This window comes from Carcharhinus amblyrhynchos, chromosome 14, assembly GCF_965287045.1.
Source record: "Carcharhinus amblyrhynchos chromosome 14, sCarAmb.v2.hapA, whole genome shotgun sequence".
Lineage (NCBI taxonomy): Eukaryota > Metazoa > Chordata > Chondrichthyes > Carcharhiniformes > Carcharhinidae > Carcharhinus > Carcharhinus amblyrhynchos.
Genome location: NC_137337.1, coordinates 60395346 through 60416926, shown reverse-complemented (window position 1 = coordinate 60416926; position 21581 = coordinate 60395346). Strand labels below are relative to the sequence as shown.

Below are 21581 nucleotides of genomic sequence, written 5' to 3'. Positions count from 1 at the left end.
AGTACTGCCCCTCCCACAATGCGGCACTCCCTCATTACTGCCCCTCCCACAATGCGGCACTCCCTCAGTACTGCCCCTCCCACAATGCGGCACTCCCTCAGTACTGCCCCTCCCACAATGCGGCACTCCCTCAGCACTGCCCCTCCCACAATGCGGCACTCCCTCAGTACTGCCCCTCCCACAATGCGGCACTCCCTCAGCACTGCCCCTCCCACAATGCGGCACTCCCTCAGTACTGCCCCTCCCTCAATGCAGCACTCCCTCAGTACTGCCCCTCCCACAATGCGGCACTCCCTCAGTACTGCCCCTCCCACATTGCGGCACTCCCTCAGTACTGCCCCTCCCACAATGCGGCACTCCCTCAGTACTGCCCCACCCACAATGCGGCACTCCCTCAGTACTGCCCCTCCCACAATGCGGCACTCCCTCAGTACTGCCCCTCCCACAATGCGGCACTCCTTCAGTACTGCCCCTCCCACAATGCGGCACTCCCTCAGTACTGCCCCTCCCACAATGCGGCACTCCCTCAGTACTGCCCCTCCGACTGTGCAGCACTCCCTCAGTCCTGCCCCTCCCACAGTGCGGCACTCCCTCAGTACTGCCCCACCAACAGTGCGGCACTCCCTCAGTACTACCCCACCAACAGTGCGGCACTCCCTCAGTACTGCCCCTCCCACAATGCGGCACTCCCTCAGTACTGCCCCACCAACAGTGCGGCACTCCCTCAGAACTGCCCCACCAACAGTGCGGCACTCCCTCAGTACTGCCCCACCAACAGTGCGGCACTCCCTCAGTACTGCCCCTCCAACAGTGTGGCACTCCCTCAGTACTGCCCCTCCAACAGTGTGGCACTCCCTCAGTACTGCCCCACCAGCAATGCGGCACTCCCTCAGTACTGCCCCTCCCACAATGCGGCACTCCCTCAGTACTGCCCCACCAACAGTGCAGCACTCCCTCAGTACTGCCCCACCAACAGTGCGGCACTCCCTCAGTACTGCCCCTCCCACAATGCGGCACTCCCTCAGTACTGCCCCTCCCACAATGAAGCACTCCCTCAGTACTGCCCCTCCCACAGTGCGGCACTCCCTCAGTACTGCCCCTGCAACAGTGCGGCACTCCCTCAGTACTGCCCCTCCCACAGTGCGGCACTCCCTCAGTACTGCCCCTGCAACAGTGCGGCACTCCCTCAGTACTGCCCCTCCTACAATGCGGCACTCCCTCAGTACTGCCCCACCAACAGTGCGGCACTCCCTCAGTACTGCCCCTCCAACAGTGTGGCACTCCCTCAGTACTGCCCCACCAACAGTGCGGCACTCCCTCAGTACTGCCCCTCCAACAGTGCGGCACTCCCTCAGTACTGCCCCACCAACAGTGCGGCACTCCCTCAGTACTGCCCCACCAACAGTGCGGCACTCCCTCAGTACTGCCCCTCCAACAGTGCGGCACTCCCTCAGTACTGCCCCTGCAACAGTGCGGCACTCCCTCAGTAGTGCCCCACCAACAGTGCGGCACTCCCTCAGTACTGCCCCACCAACAGTGCGGCACTCCCTCAGTACTGCCCCTCCAACAGTGCGGCACTCCCTCAGTACTGCCCCTGCAACAGTGCGGCACTCCCTCAGTACTGCCCCACCAACAGTGCGGCACTCCCTCAGTACTGCCCCACCAACAGTGCGGCACTCCCTCAGTACTGCCCCACCAACAGTGCGGCACTCCCTCAGTACTGCCCCACCAACAGTGCGGCACTCCCTCAGTACTGCCCCTCCAACAGTGCGGCACTCCCTCAGTCCTGCCCCTCCAACAGTGCGGCACTCCCTCAGTACTGCCCCTCCAACAGTGCGGCACTCCCTCAGTACTGCCCCTGCAACAGTGCGGCACTCCCTCAGTACTGCCCCACCAACAGTGCGGCACTCCCTCAGTACTGCCCCTCCAACAGTGCGGCACTCCCTCAGTACTGCCCCAGCAACAGTGCGGCACTCCCTCAGTACTGCCCCACCAACAGTGCGGCACTCCCTCAGTACTGCCCCACCAACAGTGCGGCACTCCCTCAGTACTGCCCACCAACAGTGCGGCACTCCCTCAGTACTGCCCCTCCAACAGTGCGGCACTCCCTCAGTCCTGCCCCTCCAACAGTGCGGCACTCCCTCAGTACTGCCCCTCCCACAATGCGGCACTCCCTCAGTACTGCCCCACCAACAGTGCAGCATTCCCTCAGTATTGCCCCTCCAACAGTGCGGCACTCCCTCAGTCCTGCCCCTCCAACAGTGCGGCACTCCCTCAGTCCTGCCCCTCCAACAGTGCGGCACTCCCTCAGTCCTGCCCCTCCCACAATGCGGCACTCCCTCAGTACTGCCCCACCAACAGTGCAGCATTCCCTCAGTATTGCCCCTCCAACAGTGCGGCACTCCCTCAGTCCTGCCCCTCCAACAGTGCGGCACTCCCTCAGTACTGCCCACCAACAGTGCGGCACTCCCTCAGTACTGCCCCTCCAACAGTGCGGCACTCCCTCAGTCCTGCCCCTCCAACAGTGCGGCACTCCCTCAGTACTGCCCCTCCCACAATGCGGCACTCCCTCAGTACTGCCCCACCAACAGTGCAGCATTCCCTCAGTACTGCCCCTCCAACAGTGCGGCACTCCCTCAGTCCTGCCCCTCCAACAGTGCGGCACTCCCTCAGTCCTGCCCCTCCAACAGTGCGGCACTCCCTCAGTCCTGCCCCTCCAACAGTGCGGCACTCCCTCAGTACTGCCCCACCAACAGTGCAGCATTCCCTCAGTATTGCCCCTCCAACAGTGCGGCACTCCCTCAGTACTGCCCCTCCAACAGTGCAACACTCCCTCAGTACTGCCCCTCCAACAGTGCGGCACTCCCTCAGTACTGCCCCTCCAACAGTGCGGCACTCCCTCAGTATTCACCCACTGAGGAGTGTAATTGTCCCTCAATATTGCACGCCTGACAATGCTGAGCTCTCACAGCACTGCCCCCCAACCCCCCCCCCCCTCTATTCTCCAATTGAGACATTACTGACTCCTGGGATTGCAGGTTTGTTTTATGTGGAGTGTTAAAATCCATTAGGATTATATTCATGGGAATTTAAACGAGTGATAATGGAGCTCATAGAAATTGATGCGATTGTAACAGGGTTAGACTGGGTAGATTCAGAAAGAATGCGATGGAGGGGTTATAGTTTGAGGATAAGGGGTAAACCTTTTTGAACTGAAGTGGGGAGGAGTTCCTTCACCCAGAGGGTGGTCAATGTGTGGAATTCACTACCACAGAAAGTAGTTGAGACTAAAACATTGCATGATTTCAAGAAAGAATTTGATATGGCTGTTGAGGCTAAAGTAATCAAGGGAAATGGCGGGGGGGAAGGCAGGATCAGGGTATTAAGTTTGAATGAATAGTGGAACAGGCTCGATGAGCCAAATGGCCGACTCCTGCTTCCATTTTCTATATCTGCTGTGATTATTGTGCTATAGTCCTGACTATGAACCCACAGGATCCTGACTCAGAGCACAGACAGCTGGTTGAGTTAACTTCAGGGGAGCTTTAGATCTCTCTGTCCATGCTGGCCTTGCTTCCCAGAGTGGGAAAGTCAGTATCTAGCCTATCAAATGACACAGGCCCCTGTGTAAAACCCCACCCTCTCTGGGCAGTCCATCTCCTACAATATGAATGGGCTGGTGATTATAATCAACGGTTCCATGTCTGAGCCTGGGCGCTGAAGCTGAAATCTCCTCGACAGTCTCAGATTTCCAAGCTTGTGCCTTCAGGTTTACATTACATTTGCATTGAATTACACACTGGACACAGCCCCTCCAAAAAACTCCGATAACTTTATATCACTGGGAACATTATGGAGGCCACAAGGCCTCGCCCAGTCCTGTCCTCAGCTCCCTGGTCCCTATCCTCAACTCTTGCCCCGTGCCCTGATCATCCTCAGGAGTGAGTACTCGCCAAGTTTGGAGAGTTGCTGGGATCGCCACCTAGCCTAAGATCATCAGCATGGAATGTGTCTCAGAAATCCCAGGTACTGTCTTCCCTGAGTGTACTTTGGGAAATAGTGGCCTCATAGCTCCCTCCCCTGACCTCACCACCCCTGTCCCCATTTCCCTCCCCACCTATCTCTGTCATTCCCTCTCCAAGTTGGGCTCCTTGTCTTGGTTTTATTCAATGAGCCCTTGTGCTCCAAGTCAGGAACACATTGGTGTTCCTGGTCACACTGTGTGGAGGGTCTGAGGGTTTCCTACCCCACCCTGAGTACAGCACCAGGCAGTGATATCACCACCATCTCACCTTCATCCACCAACAAGTCACACGCTCCTTCCCCAGGAGTCTGGGATCTCCATGACAACACTGAACACTAGTCTGGGATCTCCATGAGTACCAGTGAGCACCAGATTGGGATCTCCGTGACAACAGTGAGCACAGAGTGGGATCCCCGTGACAACAGTGAGCACAGAGTGGGATCTCCGTGACAACAGTGAGCACAGAGTGGGATCTCCGTGACAACAGTGAGCACAGAGTGGGATCTCCATGACAACAGTGAGCACAGAGTGGGATCCCCGTGACAACAGTGAGCACAGAGTGCGACCCCGTGACAACAGTGAGCACACAGTGGGATCCCCGTGACAACAGTGAGCACAGAGTGGGATCCCCGTGACAACAGTGAGCACAGAGTGGGATCCCTGTGACAACAGTGAGCACAGAGTGGGATCCCCGTGACAACAGTGAGCACAGAGTGGGATCCCCGTGACAACAGTGAGCACAGAGTGGGGTCCCCGTGACAACAGTGAGCACAGAGTGGGATCCCCGTGACAACAGTGAGCACAGAGTGGGGTCCCCGTGACAACAGTGAGCACAGAGTGGGATCTCCGTGACAACAGTGAGCACAGAGTGGGATCCCCGTGACAACAGTGAGCACAGAGTGGGATCTCCGTGACAACAGTGAGCACAGAGTGGGATCCCCGTGACAACAGTGAGCACAGAGTGGGATCCCCGTGACAACAGTGAGCACAGAGTGGGGTCCCCGTGACAACAGTGAGCACAGAGTGGGATCTCCGTGACAACAGTGAGCACAGAGTGGGATCCCCGTGACAACAGTGAGCACAGAGTGGGATCCCCGTGACAACAGTGAGCACAGAGTGGGATCCCCGTGACAACAGTGAGCACAGAGTGGGATCCCCGTGACAACAGTGAGCACAGAGTGGGATCCCCGTGACAACAGTGAGCACAGAGTGGGATCCCCGTGACAACAGTGAGCACAGAGTGGGATCCCCGTGACAACAGTGAGCACAGAGTGGGGTCCCCGTGACAACAGTGAGCACAGAGTGCGATCCCCGTGACAACAGTGAACACAGAGTGGGATCCCCGTGACAACAGTGAACACAGAGTGCGATCCTCGTGACAACAGTGAGCACAGAGTGGGATCCCCGTGACAACAGTGAGCACAGAGTGCGATCTCCGTGACAACAGTGAGCACAGAGTGTGATCTCCGTGACAACAGCGAGCCCTGGTTGATGTGACCGGAGGAACTTTTATTTAACACAAGGTGTTTGGTGTTGTGACAGTAGCCTGCTCGATCTCGCTAAACCCGTGTCTTTTACAGGACATTTAATAGCTGGGATGTGTTGTGAGTCTAATGTTACAGCCAGAGAGTCAGGAGGAGCTGCAGATTCGAGAGGAGTTGGAGTCTCAATCCTCTGGAGATTTAACATCCAGAGCACTGCACAGAGTTGCTGCGCAACGGAAGACCCTGTGCCTGTATTTAATCTCTCCGCACCCCAGACAATTGTATGAGGGAGAGAGGGGGAGGAGGGTGGGAAGGAGGGAGGGACACTCTTGGATTGGACATTCCCCCTCACCCTGTACACTCTCCATCCACCCTGCACAGCCGTACCCCTCCTACACTCTATCCCAACACCAAAAATCTGCAGCAGTCTCTTCCCAGGGATTACTTTGGGAAATAGTGACCTCTCATCTCACTCCATCCCCTCACCCCATCCCCTCACCCTCCCCGAATCCCCACCCTGTGCCCCACACACATAGGGCAGGGGTCTAATGTCCTGAAGATGCTGACAAACCCTAGCTCGCCCATGCTGCTATACCCCTCTTATCTTCAACAAAGATAAAGAGATTCCGATTTGTTTTTAATCACAAAAGCCTAGACTCACTGGGCCCTAATCCGAGGATTGTACATGTTCAAGAGTCAAAATCTGACAGTAAGTGGAAGAAATGCTGAATAACTTACCATGGGTTTCTGAGGGGCAAGCTTTCCTCTTTTCTACATCTGTGATTTTTATGGCATTTGAATTCTTGGGATAGATCAGCCTTGAGGCCTGTGGCTAAATTCCAGTCCAGGGCACAGTTCCTGTCTTTGTAATTGGTCTTCTCCACGATACAGTCCGTTTCCAAATCGACCTTCTTGTTGGTAAGTTTGAGCTGGGAGGCTACAATCAGATTGTCCCTCTGGGACTCGGTCAGATTATTCATGGTCCCGGTGTCTCGGTGTTGTCTCCCATGGGGTCTCTGCATGTGCCTCAGAGCAATGCCCAGGACACACAGCAACATGACAAAAGCCATCAGTCCAAAGGCCAGTGACACAGCCACCCAGGGGAAGGAGTTTGGTGGCTGCTGCCGCTTCTGTGATGGGCTGGGAAACATAGGGATCTCACACAGCGCACCTATAAAGTTGTTGGGGCATTGGCACGCAAAGCTCTTGCCATATATGCCAGCGTGGCACGTCCCGCCATTCTGGCATGGCCTGGAGTCACACTCATCCCCCAGCGGTTGGCTGCAGTCCCGGCCTGAGAAACCGGCTGTGCACACACACGTGTAGTTGTTGATGTGGTCGACGCAGGTGGCTCCGTTGGCACACGGGTTTCTGGCGCAGTCATTCACGTTAATCTCACACCTTTGTCCAGCAAAGCCCGCCTGACAGCGGCACATCCTCGACAGCCCCCGATCGAAGCACTGGCCTCCTGTTGGGGGGGGGGAGCAGAGAAATACAGGTCAGCAAAGGGCGGCTCTGAATTAACACTCAACGGTCTGGGAGGCGCAGGCCTCACGCGAGGGATACACGGGCCTCGCCCAGAGGATACGCAGGCAGGACAAAACTGGGATCAAAACTCGACTGACACATCCTTCTCACACGCACACACACACAGACTAGAACAAAATGTTTAAAACAAGTGAGATTTATTCAGCTGTGGTTGAGGTCTTTAAAGTGAAGAGATGAACAAAACAGAAACTGGGATTACTTTCCTTTCTTCACTGGTCCATCCTCTCACCATCAACTGAACAATTTTCTGTCTCTGAACCTTCAAAGCTGGGATTCCTTCCCGATCAATCGATTCCCCCTAAAGATTACTCAAAGCTATGCCACCCCACCTTGGTCATTCTGATAGTCCAATTCCAATTTAATAGCTCTGTCCTGATACTGAGCTCACACCTCATCCCTCCTTCACTCTATCACACATCCCCCTAACTCCTGCCAGCAAACAGCCAGGGGCTGAAGTGAGTCCATCTATCTGGGAGAGGGTGTCACATTTCCACTAGCCAAGCCAGCTCTATACTCATTGGTGAGGGCTCACGTCTGGAGGGACAAAAACCCACGTATAACCCAAGCTTTTTAAGAGGGGCATGATTGCTCTAATAAACCTTTGGCGAACTGTAACCTATTTGATCGCTAACACATTTATAATCTAGAATGGGTCATCCCCCAGCTCAACATCCAACAGAAACTTCTGGAGAAGGAACTTACAGGAGAAATGCCTAACCATCAATACTGGGTCTGAACATCATAGACTCCCAAAAGCTGATTTCCCTTATTCAGCTCATGAGATTTGATTGGATTGTGGCTGAGCACAAGGCCTCATCTTTCCACCCATTAGCCGCCAAAAGATAGCAAAGGCCCTGAATCACCCGGATAGAATGAGTCGGAGCTGGCTCCCATTATTATAAAGACAAATTCTATTAACAGTATTGGCCAATACCCTTTCAGAACCCAGGGAGGACATGAACTTGGGAATTCCTAGACATTAAATCCACCTTGAACATGGGGCATTAATCAAGCTGACCAACTTTATATATTTTTAAAAATTACCATAGGATCTCCATAACCCAAGGGGTTTTGGAACCACCTCTGGAAGGTTTGATCTTTAACTGTGAGGTTGATCTTGCTCTAACATTGTTCTGATGATCGCTCAGGGGATGGTTAGTCTCTTTGCCGGTGATCCTGAGACCCTTGTCGTATTCCATCGTCACGTTTAATAACACAAGAGTTCACGGGTTCAGAGGCAACAACATCTGCATACTTAAGCAGTTTTAGTCGCTGAAATGCTGTCCATTTTTTAACCCAATCCCTCGGGTCTCTGTTTCCCTGAGATTTCGTAGGTTTGAGCTTGGACACAGGCGTCTTCTGACCTCTCCGTGGTTTTAACAGATTTTAATAAGACAGACCTTGTCCCCTGCAGTGAGTGCTCCCACTGTTATCTGCACAGTGATCTTTGTTCAAATACCAGATCACACAGCTGGCACGGTGTGGCATACTGACACAGGGTTCAGATCCAGTGGTCAATCAGACATTCAGATAATGTTTGAAAGCTGAGGTTTATTCACCCACAGCACAGCGGTGTGTGCAGCTGAAAACAGTAATCGACTACTTTCCAGCATTCTCACTGCTCTCCAGCCTTGCCGGAGTGAACCATTTCACTGCTTTTGATCCTTCCCAGCTGGAAGATCCTGTTTGATTTTAATTGCATGGCTTGGCCGTTCTGACATTTTAAATTATTTTAAATGTATTTGTTCAGGGGATGTGGATGGCAGTGGCTTGGGCTAGCATTTATTGCCCATCCCTTAAAGCAGCACCCCTTATAACTGAGTTCCCAAGTACTTGCGCTGAATGTATTATCCCTCTCTCACTCTGTTCCAACACCCACACACACAAATACATTATAGCAGGATGATTACCTTTAAAAGGTAATTACAACTGGAGTGGGAGGAGAAGTTCCTCCGCCAACTGAGCTTAAATGGAGGTTTTTAAGAGCTGTAAAGAGAGCTGAAAATGTGTTATGAGATCTGAGAATTATACTATCGTGTTGGAATAAGGAATGTTGAAGGAGAAAAGGGGCTCTGGAATAGTGGGACAGTGTGACACACACCAAACATACAGATTTCTTTCATAATCCACAAACTGTAGGGACTGAGGGTATGAATGAGGGGGTGGAGGGGGGTGCTCTTGTATTATGGTCAGATTTTAGAGTAGGATGGTTTAAATTTGGCATTGATAAAGGGTTTGTATAGATAGCAGGGTTAGTTTGAGATTTATACTGAGCTCTGAGGAAAATGTAGGGCAGTGAAATTATTGTGATTGATACAGGACTATGAGGCACGTACAGCTCAGTGTGTTTTGGGCTATGGGGAGAGAGTGGGACAGCGGGATTAGTTTGGGGTTGATTTTGGGCTATGGGGAGAGAGTGGGACAGCGGGATTAGTTTGAGGTTGATTTTGGGCTATGGGGAAAGAGAGTGGGACGGCGGGATTAGTTTGAGGTTGATTTTGGGCTATGGGGAGAGAGTGGGACAGCGGGATTAGTTTGGGGTTGATTTTGGGCTAAGGGGAGAGAGTGGGACAGCGGGATTAGTTTGGGGTTGATTTTGGGCTATGGGGAGAGAGTGGGACAGCGGGATTAGTTTGGGATTGATTTTGGGCTATGGGGAGAGAGTGGGACAGCGGGATTAGTTTGGGGTTGATTTTGGGCTATGGGGAGAGAGTGGGACAGTGGGATTAGTTTGGGGTTGATACAGGACTACGGGGAGAGAGTGTGACAGCGGGATTAGTTTGGGGTTGATTTTGGGGTATGGGGAGAGAGTGGGACAGCAGGATTAGTTTGGGGTTGATTTTGGGCTATGGGGAAAGAGTGGGACAGTGGGATTAGTTTGGGGTTGATTTTGGGCTATGGGGACAGAGTGGGACAGCGGGATTAGTTTGGGGTTGATTTTGGGCTATGGGGAGAGAGTGGGACAGCAGGATTAGTTTGGGGTTGATTTTGGGCTATGGGGAGAGAGTGGGACAGTGGGATTAGTTTGAGGTTGATTTTGGGCTATGGGGAAAGAGTGGGACAGCGGGATTAGTTTGGGGTTGATTTTGGGCTATGGGGAAAGAGTGGGACAGCGGGATTAGTTTGGGGTTGATTTTGGGCTATGGGGAGAGAGTGGGACAGCGGGATTAGTTTGGGGTTGATTTTGGGCTATGGGGAGAGAGTGGGACAGCGGGATTAGTTTGGGGTTGATTTTGGGCTATGGGGAGAGAGTGGGACAGCGGGATTAGTTTGAGGTTGATTTTGGGCTATGGGGAGAGAGTGGGACAGCGGGATTAGTTTGAGGTTGATTTTGGGCTATGGGGAAAGAGTGGGACAGCGGGATTAGTTTGGGGTTGATTTTGGGCTATGGGGAGAGAGTGGGACAGCGGGATTAGTTTGGGGTTGATTTTGGGCTATGGGGAAAGAGTGGGACAGTGGGATTAGTTTGGGGTTGATTTTGGGCTATGGGGAGAGAGTGGGACAGCGGGATTAGTTTGGGGTTGATTTTGGGCTATGGGGAGAGAGTGGGACAGCGGGATTAGTTTGGGGTTGATTTTGGGCTATGGGGAAAGAGTGGGACAGCGGGATTAGTTTGGGGTTGATTTTGGGCTATGGGGAGAGAGTGGGACAGCGGGATTAGTTTGGGGTTGATTTTGGGCTATAGGGAGAGAGTGGGACAGCGGGATTAGTTTGAGGTTGATTTTGGGCTATGGGGAGAGAGTGGGACAGCGGGATTAGTTTGGGGTTGATTTTGGGCTATGGGGAGAGAGTGGGACAGCGGGATTAGTTTGAGGTTGATTTTGGGCTATGGGGAGAGAGTGGGACAGCGGGATTAGTTTGGGGTTGATTTTGGGCTATGGGGAGAGAGTGGGACAGCAGGATTAGTTTGGGGTTGATTTTGGGCTATGGGGAAAGAGTGGGACAGTGGGATTAGTTTGGGGTTGATTTTGGGCTATGGGGAGAGAGTGGGACAGCGGGATTAGTTTGGGGTTGATTTTGGGCTATGGGGAGAGAGTGGGACAGCGGGATTAGTTTGGGGTTGATTTTGGGCTATGGGGAAAGAGTGGGACAGCGGGATTAGTTTGGGGTTGATTTTGGGCTATGGGGAGAGAGTGGGACAGCGGGATTAGTTTGGGGTTGATTTTGGGCTATAGGGAGAGAGTGGGACAGCGGGATTAGTTTGGGGTTGATTTTGGGCTATAGGGAGAGAGTGGGACAGCAGGATTAGTTTGAGGTTGATTTTGGGCTATAGGGAGAGAGTGGGACAGCGGGATTAGTTTGGGGTTGATTTTGGGCTATAGGGAGAGAGTGGGACAGCAGGATTAGTTTGAGGTTGATACAGGACTACAGGGAGAGTATAGGTCAGTGAATTTAGGGCTATGGGCAGAGAGTGGGGCACTGGGATTACTTTGAAATTCAGAGACAAAGACACAATGGGCCAATGGGGCCTCTCCTCTTTCTAACGACATTATAGTTCAAAGCATATTTTTGAGTCAGGTTCTTCTACATTTAAACATCACGGTTACAAGGGAAAACACTGTAATAAAAATGGACAAGACCCCATGAATTACCGTTTGCACAAGGGTTGTTGGTACAGCGGTCCACTTTCTGCTCACAGTTTAAGCCAGTGAATCCCAGGGGGCAGCTACAGCTGTAATGGGTTCCCTGTGATCTCTCAAAACAGGAGCCACCGTTGAAGCAGGGGGAGTCAGCGCAGGTCAAAGTGCTGTCTTCACAGTGCTGCCCAATAAAGCCAGGTAAACACGAACACTTGTAACCGTCATCCAGTTCCTGCAACAAAATGACCACTACATCAGAAACAAATCACTGAGTTCATAGAATCATAGAACCCTACAGTGCAGAAAGAGACCCTTCGGCCCATCAAGTCTGCACCGAGCACAATCCCTCCCAGGCCCCACCCCCATATCCCTACATATTATACCCACTAACCCCTCTAACCTACACATCCCTAGACACTCAGGAGCAATTTCATAGCAAGGTCAATCAACCTAACCCGTGCACCTTTGGACAGTGGGAGGAAACTGGAGCGCCCGGAGGAAACCCACACAGACATGAGCAGAATGTGCAAACTCCACACAGACAGTGACCCGAGCCAGGAATTGAACCCAGGACTCTGGTGCTGTGAAGCAGCGGTGCTAACCACTGTGCTACTGTGCCCCCCCCCACGATGGGAAGATGATAAAGGCTACACCCACTTTGAAGTCTTTCTCTGTCTGCAGCATAGAATCGTGGAATGTTTATGACACAGAAGGAGGCCATTCAGTTCATCATTTCCATGCTGTCTCTATACAAGAGCTCATCCCACTCCCCTGCCCTTTCCCCATAGCCCTACAATTATTTTCTCCCCATCCTTATCCAATTCTCTTTTCAAAAGCTATAGCGGAGTTTGTCTCTAACACACTTGTAGTGCATTCCAGAGCCTAACCACCTACCATAAAAAAAATCTTCCCTCATGTTCCCCTTGCTTTTTCTGTCATTCATCTTAAATTGGTGTTCTCTGATTGTCAATCCTTCCAACAACAGGAAGGGTTTCTCTCCGACTACTCTGTCTGAACCCCTCATGGTTTTGCAGATCACTACTGAATCTCCTCTCGACCTTCTAATCTCCAAGGAGAACAACTTCTCCAATCTGCCCTTGGAACTGCAACCAACTCCAAAGCCTTCACCTCCTTCCTAATGTGTGGTGCCCAGAATTGGATGCAAGACTCCAGCTGAGGCTGAACTGGAGTTTTATAAAGGTCCATCATAACCTCTGTGCTTTCACAACCTATGCTTCTATTTCCCAAGCCCAGTGAGCCTTTTGAACTGCTTCCTCAATGTGCTTTAGATGCTGAGTGTTAACCTGCCAGCAATGTGGGGGGAGGGGGGGGCACTCATTGCCCATTTGTCACCATAGATATCTCTGGAACAGCTTGGAGGTCCATAAGCTGAGAATATATGGGCAGAATGTGGAGGGAAATGAGGAAAGTCAGCAATTGATTTGGTGGCTTGGAAGGAATTAAGAATGTATCCTTCAAGAAAATAATAACATTTGTCCAGCTAGTGAGACACCTTAATAGAATCTCTCCCTCCCTGCTTGGATTCTTCCCTCCCTGGCTGGGTGAGGATGTCACTTTGTTTCCCTGTGGTGTTGGTGATGGATATTAAGCTAGTTGAGGCTAAGCAGAGATGGGGTATGTGTTGCCTCTTACCTTACAGGTGCCCCCGTTGCTACAGGGGCTACTGTCACACTTGCGGATGGCCGACTGACAGTTTTTTCCGGTGTAGCCGGGCTGACAGGTACAGGTGTAGCTGCCCTGGCCTGTGTTGGTGCAGGTTGCATTGTTCATGCAGGGCTTATTGTGGGTGCAGTAGTTGAGATCTATGTGCAAAACCGAGAGGGAGAAGGAGAGAGAAAAAAGTTAGTCACAGTTCACAAGCAACACGAATCAGATTCAGGAACTCCCTCCTCACAGATTTCCCACCTACACCCCCCTCTCCAAAATAACTAAACATCAGAATAGAGTCATACAGCAGGGAAACAGGCCTTTTGGCCCAAACAGCCCATGGTGCTCTCCCAGCTAATCCCCATCGCCCACATTTAGTCCATATCCCTCTAATCATTTCCCATCCATGTACTTATCCAAATGCTTTTAAAATGTTGCTATTGTATCTGCCTCAACCACTTTCTCTCATTCCATATACGCACCACCATCTATGTGAAGATGTTGCCCCTCAGGTCCATTTCAAATCTTTCCCCTCTCGCCTTGAATATATGCCCTCTAGTTTTCAATTCCCCTTCCCTGGAAAAAAGACTATGTGCCTTATCGCGTTCATTGATAGCACAGGTTATGGGACAAAGGGGCAGAATGAAAGTCTGAGAAGGGGTGAAATACTGTGGGGAGGAGTGGGACAAGGGTCTGTCCCCACAGTGGCTTATTCCTCCCTATTCCCTCCCTTGCCTCCGATGCAATTCCCAGGGTGAGCAGACAGTGGGATCCTGCTGGTTAGCTGTGCAGCCCAGAACTACGTATGTTCACTAGTCACAGCCAGTGATGGACACTGGGAAATGCCAGCCCTCTAATTAGGTACAGCTCTGGGAGAGTGTATGAAGTGTCTGGATCTCGACCGCTTCAGGCTCAATGTCATCAAACACCACCAGAGTTTCAGACAATTAGCTAGGGGTTTATTTTGACACAGACTTTGTGAACTGTGTTCCGTGAAGGGCTTAGAAGAGTGAAAACATCATGTAGATCTGACACAGACACTCACCCTGGTTACAGAAGAGGCCACCCCATCCTTCCTTACAGGTGCACTGAAAGGGCTGCTGACAGGTCCCATGTAAACATCCTGGATAGTGCATGCAATCATCACACAAAGACCCCTGCCATCCAAAGTGACACCTTGAGAGAGAGAGAGGGAGAGAAAAAGGCACAAATTCAATTATCCTGCAGATCTCAACAAGAAACATGAAACCTGGAAACACAGATATACCAATAAACCCCATCCTCAGATAACATTCCAACCACCTCAATCCCTTGCATGGGTGGGGTAGGTTAGCCTGGGATGGGGTGGGTAAGTAGGAGTAGGAAAACCTGGGGCAGTACAAGGTCTGGTAGGAAGAGGGTGGGTGTGTGGTGTAGAGGGAAGGGTTGAGCTAGGGAAGGGTATGTTACAGCAGGAAGATAGGTTGAGGCAGAGTGAGGTGAAGTTGGATAGCACTGATAGCATACGGAGCAGCAATGTTAATGATAAATTAAGGAGAAATAATTACATCTGGACCGAGTTATGCTCAGATCTGGTGATGATAAAATGTGATGTGTGTGGCAGAGTGATACTGAGGGATGTCAATCAGCGTGAGTAGATGAACAAACTCAGACCTCACAGTAACTTACTTGCATTCGCCTGGTCGGTTACAGTACCCATGCTCTGTGCTGCACCCAGCCCGGCAAATTGCTGCAGGGAATGGAAGACAGAGTCAGAACACAAAGGCATTGTGAGTCCAACAAAACTAGACTGATTGCAGACTACTAATTCTCTGTGCCAGTTTTAACAGCAGGAATAACCCCCTGTGCCAGTAATTACTCCCAGTACTAATAATTACCTTGCACTAAGTTGATTTTTCTCTACACCCCAGCTATGACTGTAATACTACATTCCACACGCTGTTGTTTTCTTCTCTATGAACAGTATGTTTTGTCTGTTTAGTGCGCAAGAAACAATACTTTTCACTGTATGTTAATACATGTGACAATAATAAATCAAATCAAAAATTACTCCATGTGCCAATATTTACCCCAGTGGCAGTATTTACCCCCAGTGCAAGGATAAACACATCTCCCTCTTTCTCTCTCCTCCCATTTCCAGTAATAATAACCCCAATGACAAGCATATCATGGACAGTGTCATAAATAACCCTCTGTGCCTGTCATAACCTCCTATTACCTGCTATAACTTCCCAGAATCGATACATTCAGGACAGTAAGAAACCCCAGTGACATTAAAAACCCACACTGCTGGGATGCACGTAGCTCACTCATTTCCTCCTCCCCTCTCTCTTTATCTACCTCCCTCTCTATTGCCATTCCCTCTTCTCATTCTTCCCTCCTCTCTCTCCCCCTCCTCTCTCTGTGGGTCAGTGTGAATTCTGAATGCCTCTCGCCTTACGTTGTGCACAGTACTCATTCTCCCAGCCAGCCATGCAGAGCATTTGCCCGTCTTGACCACAGGTGTAATGTCCAAAGGTGTCGTTCCTGGGCCGGCAGTAGTCAGAGCATCCCTCGCCATAGTAGTGGTGGCTGCAGACCACCCGGTATGAGTAGCGTAGTTGTGTGTGTTCCCCGTGGAGGACGTCCTGGGACCAGGCCATGCCCACTGACTGGTGTCTTTGGATGGCAAAGCGGCTGATCAGCATCTCAGGGCTGGTGACATCTGTGTACAACAAACAGTCCAGGTTAATACGGGGCAAGAGGGTAAATGTCTGAGACAATAATAGCATAGTACGCAAAACCTTTAAGTGTTTTTAGCGAAACATGGGTCAGGATCAAGGGGACTGGACTGGGGGTGTTGGGGCAAACAGGAGGGGGACAGGGGTGATGGGAGGAGGCAGTTGCGAGAATAAAATGGGGAATGCTGCTGGAGGCTATGGATGAGACAGAGTGATGAGAATGGTGGGGTGGTGGGAGTGGGGTGTATGTGTGTGGGAGAAGCGGGCACAAGGTGGTGAGCAGTGGCAGGGAAATGGGAGGTGGGGACAATTATCAAATTCTATCCAGGCCAATTATCAACCTAAGGTGTGTTGCAAAGCCAATTACATTGCAGCTAAAGTACAGCTCATAGGGAGGGGAATGGGGAATTCCACCAGAAAGTTAACCTCTCAAAAACCCAAATAACCTGCATTTGGGCTGCAGAAAACAAGTCATGTTTCCAGATCAAAGCCATCACCATCATCACAGATTGTTCTCTGATTCCAACACTGATAGTGACACACAAATCCCAGAGTGATGGGTATAAACTGGTCCAGAGTTATAGATACATGTAGGTCCCAGAATGATAGAAATAACCTGTTCCTGGAGTGATGGATGTAAACTGATCCCGGAGTGATATAGACACACAGGTTCCAGAGTGATTGAGATAACCCTAATCCCGGGGGGGGATAAGATTCCAGGAGGCGTTTGTTAAAAACTGTCATAATAAACGGTCAGCTAAAGTTGAAGTTCATGGAATTGAAGGCAAATTATTGATCTGGGTTGAGTGGCAGGAGACAGAGACTTGGGATATTGGCAGGATATGGCTAGTGATGTCCCATGAGGATCTGTGTTAGGGCCTCAACAATTCACAATATTTATCAATGAACTTGATGAAGAGTTGGAGAGCCACATACCAAAGTTCACGAATGACAAAGATAGACAAATACTATAAGTGATTCCCAAACTGTTTTGGATGAAAGACTCCTTTCCAAATGGATTCGTATCTATGGATCCCATCCATCTAAAAAATCATATATAATACTGATAAATGAAAACACTAGATGTAATGAGTGTTTAAATAACCCTTTTCAGAAAACAAGACATTAATCTATCATGAGACAAGTGCCCCTATTTCTCACTGAAATGGACATATAGTGCAGAAACAATCTACCAGACCTGACCAGAGAGCAGGAGAAAAGAGGCCACTGCTTATTCATTTACCCTCACTGTGGCACTTTTGCATTATGTTGTGGGTTCTCTTTGGAAAGCCTTTATGGACTTCACCAGGGTATTGATGGAAAATTATAAAGTGATATTAATAGATTGAGTGAGAGGGCAAAACCATGACAAGTGGATGCCAATGAGCAGTCATCCACTTTGACTATATAAAGGATAGAATGGGATACTTTTTAAATGGTGAAAAGCTAGAACCAATAGAGGTCCAAAGAGACTGGAGGGCCCGTGGGCATTGATCATTAAAATCTCATGAACATGTACCAAAATAATCAAAAAGCCAAATGAAATGCTGCCTTTATGTCTAGAGGACTAAAATAAAAGGAGTCATGTTTCAACTCATAAAGTCCTGGATAGGCTACACCTGGAGTAGAGTGAGCACTTTGGTGCACTGCATCTTAGGAAAGATATAATGTTCTTGTAGGGAGTATAGCATAGATGTGCCAGAATGATACTTGAGTTAAATTACCACCAGAGATCACACAAACCAGGATTGTATTGCCCGGGATTTCAAAGGTTAAGTAATTTGATCAAAATTTTGATGGTATCAAAGGGAATAGATAGGGTAGATAGAGAGAAATAATTTCTGCTAATTGCAGAGCCTAGGACTCAGAATTAGAGCCAGACTTTTCAGGAATGAAATTAGAAAAAAATCTTTATTCATGCGAAGGGTGGGAAAAGTTCGGAACTCTCTCGCACAAACAGCAATTGATGCTAGCTCAGTTGTCAATGTTAAAGCTGAGATCGATCAGTCAATGGTATCGGGGGAATGGGGCAAATGTGAGTATACGGTGATAGGCTGCAGATCATCCTTGATCTCACTGAAGGCTGGGAACAGCTTTGAGGACCGAATGGTCTCCTGTATTTATGATGGATCAGACGGATCCCAGAGCGATGGAAGCAAAAAGGTCCGGAGTGAATACAGACTGAAGGAGACACACAGATCCCAAATGAAGACACATTAATCCTGGAGAGATCCAGAGTGACAGAGATACACAGATCCTGGAGTAATCCCAGACTGATTGAGAACGCATAGATCCTGGAAAGTAGTTCCAAAAGTGATAAAGATACACAGATTCCAGAGTGATTGAGAGACACGGATCCTGGTGTCACCCCAGAGTGATAAGAGATGCAGAGATCCCAGACTAATCCTGCAGTGATTCCTGACTGATCCAGGAGTGATGGAGATCCCGAAGAAGTAGAGATGCCCGGAATGGCAGGAATACAGAGATCCCAGAATGACAGAGACACACAGCTCCCGGAATGATCCTGGAGTAACAGAAATAAAACCACACAAATCCTGCAGGAATAAAGATGCAGTGGGTCCCAGGATGGTACACAGATCCGGTGGAGATGGAGACGGCCAATCCTGGAGTGATGGGGAGTGACAATCCCGGAGTAATAATAAGTATTTGAATCTCTTGTACCCTAACAATGTGACAACCTCCTCCTCCCCCATTCCAATGGATGGGACCTTTCCAAAAAGGGCGGCGTTTATTGTTAAAGGTGTAAAACGCAGGAAAAGGCCGCCTTGACTTCTTGGCAAGGTTTAACTTTTCTCACCAGCCTCCAGCTCGGTTTCCCACGCCAAAAATAAACGAAAGGAAGTTGATTGTGTTGATCACTCAAGGGCTCAGGGATGCAGAGCTGCTAATTCAGCTAATAACTGCAGGCAGTAACTTCAAAACCCTCTACAACCGGGCATCGCCATATAATTAAAAATAAAAGGTGGGAAGGGGAGCGCGAAAAGCTTTTGTTAAAAGTTGTAATAAATTTTAAAGTGACTATTTCACTGGGACTTTTGGTGTAGGGAAGGTGCGGCTCGCTGCCGCCCCCTCGCGGTGTGTGAAAGCCGGACACTTACTGGAGCTCGGCAGGTTAGAGGGAGAATTCCAGGCTTCAATTATCAAGGAGAAAGTTCCCTGTCAAACAGAATAGATAGAAATCATGGTTAGAAACGGCCAATTAATCATCTGCATTTGTTGTAATAGTAATAAGATTTATCAGTGGAGGAAGCCGGTTCTAAGATCCCTAGCCCTGCAGACTGGGTCAAAGAGTTTCATTTCTGATGAAGTCCCCTCCCGGGTTATTCCCGGATTAATCTGTAAGGGTGCGTCTGCTCCCTCTGTGTTTGGGTAAAGATGCTCCCTGTATCTGTACATTAGTAACAGTTTAAACATCACCTGATAGGTGGTGTATCTGTGTTTCTATTTTCCTGTCTCTACCTCTTGTGCCTGTGTGTCAACCACTCGGTCTCTGTGTATCTGTCTGTGTAACTATCCCTGTCTGTGTTTCTCAGTCTCTGTGTGTCTCTGCCTCTATGTGACTCTGAGTGTGCCTGTCTGTGTATCTCTGAGCCTGTGTGTCTATGTGTCTCTGGCTGTGTATCACGCTGTGTCTGTATCTCTATGTCTGTGTCTCTGTGTGTCTGTGTATTTCTGTCCAACATCCTTTCTGGTTGTATCTCTGTGTATCTGTCTCTCTGTGTGTCTGTCTGGTTGTGTTTCTGTGTGTGTGTATCTGTCGGTGAGTGTGGCTTTTCCCTGGTCCTGTGTCTATCATGTGTATCTGTGTTAGCTCATAGCCTCCAACCTCTCTCCATCGCTCGCTCAATTTCTTTCCAGGGATATTCCCACTCTCCAGCGCGGTGCCAGATTCTCACACTGAAATTCCGTTTTTATTGAAGAGGGCAAAACCTTCTCCCCGTGAAACAGAGTGTGAATGTGTGTCTTTGTGTATGTGTGTGTCTGTGTCTATGTGTATATCTGCGTGTGTGTCTGTGTGTCTGTGTGTGTGTGTGTGTCTGTGTGTATGTCTATGTGTCTATGTGTGTGTGTCTGTGTGTGTGTCTGTGTGTGAGTGTGTGTGTCTGTGTGTGTCTATGTGTCTGTGTGTGTCTGTGTCTATGTGTATATCTGCGTGTGTCTGTGTGTGTGTCTGTGTGTGTGTGTGTGTCTGTGTGTATGTCTATGTGTCTATGTGTGTGTGTCTGTGTGTGTGTCTGTGTGTGAGTGTGTGTGTCTGTGTGAGTATGTGTATGTGTCTGTTGCAACCCCATCACCCCCCCCCCCATCACCCCCCTCGCCCCCCGCTGTCCCGAGAGGGTGAAGCTGAGAGCGCCTCACCGGCCATTTGAAGGTGAAGTTCAGGCTGACGGTGCTGTGAGTGAGCAGCGGCCGGAATGAGTTGCTGCCCAGCAGCGGGGTGAGGACACTGCCGTAGGTGCAGGGCTCCGGGGACACCACCTTTTGGAAATGCTTCAGACAAACCCGAAAGAAGGTGCGACAGTCCGGCACACACTGACTGCCACTCGCCAGCAGAGCCCGGGCATTCTCAAACTCCTCAATCCTCAACTCGAAGGTACCGCTGCTGGAAACCTTCAAAATACAAAACAGACAGAAACCAGAGTCAGAGGCACGATGGCACAAATCAGAGAGGGGGGAGAGATAGAGGGGTAGGGGGGGGGAAGAGGGGGAGGGAGGAGCAGGGAGATAAAAAGAGGGGCAGCGAGGGAGGTGGGATTGAGAGGGGGAGAGAGAGATAGCGAGAGGGAGGGGGTAGATGAGAGAGGGGGGGGGGTCGGTGAGATATAGAGATCCAGCACTAGCTGGAGAGGTGGTGATTTAAAGGAGATGATAATGCAGCCTCCAGTTGGAGAGGTGAATGGATGAGGGTGAAGGAGGGTAAATGGAAGGTTTACCTGGGGCACAAGGAGCAGAAAGAGCGCGGTGCCAATGCTGTGTAAAGCTGCCATTCCACAGTGACACTCTCCAAAGCCTCAATATTGTTTTCCTCTTGTGACTCCCCCGAGTTCCCACAGGCAGATTAGTGTCTCTCTAAAAACAAACTAATCAGCAAGACTTCAAACTGGCTTCTCCAAATGCAGTTAGATCCAGGGACGGATAAATACAGGTTGGTTCACTCCCGCAGCAAGCTCCAAACCAGGTGTCAATCCGGAGCCAAAATCCTGCTCCCGTTAGGTTGGCCCCGTAATGTGTAGGCTGCAGTCTGTGTGGGGGTGTGTGTGGGATAGGCACCAGCCCCTCTCTCTGTGACACTTCTGTGTGCAGCTGCACAGTCTGCTAGCTCTCTTTAAATAGAAGCTCTATTAGCCAGGCTGTCAATCACTGGAAGGAGAACTGGGGGTCCTCCCACTTTGCATGTATTAGCCAGGCTGTCAATCATCGCCATGGTGTGTGTGTATGCGTGTGGACCTTCTACTTTCTCTTTGACTCATCATTATCACCTTGATAAGTTACTGGCTGCACCAGGATTAATCCAGAGCAGGAGTTTTCTTTGTGG

At 50.2% G+C, this 21581-nt stretch overlaps 1 protein-coding gene across 1 annotated transcript in view; it reads right to left on the bottom strand.

Annotated features, from left to right (window-relative positions):
* The window catches only part of dll4 (delta-like 4 (Drosophila)), a 26680-nt gene extending 5355 nt beyond the window's left edge, over positions 1 to 21325 (bottom strand). Inside the window, exons 1-9 of the mRNA XM_080202969.1 lie at positions 20980 to 21325; positions 20405 to 20656; positions 19144 to 19201; positions 15745 to 16008; positions 14973 to 15033; positions 14350 to 14480; positions 13290 to 13459; positions 11649 to 11868; positions 6247 to 6976 (exon numbers count right to left, since the gene is read on the bottom strand). Of these exons, the coding sequence (XP_080059095.1) occupies positions 6247 to 6976; positions 11649 to 11868; positions 13290 to 13459; positions 14350 to 14480; positions 14973 to 15033; positions 15745 to 16008; positions 19144 to 19201; positions 20405 to 20656; positions 20980 to 21033 (1940 nt within the window). The 5' untranslated portion in view covers positions 21034 to 21325. The remainder of the gene's footprint in view (positions 1 to 6246; positions 6977 to 11648; positions 11869 to 13289; positions 13460 to 14349; positions 14481 to 14972; positions 15034 to 15744; positions 16009 to 19143; positions 19202 to 20404; positions 20657 to 20979) is intronic.
* Between the last annotated feature and the right edge of the window lie 256 nt (positions 21326 to 21581).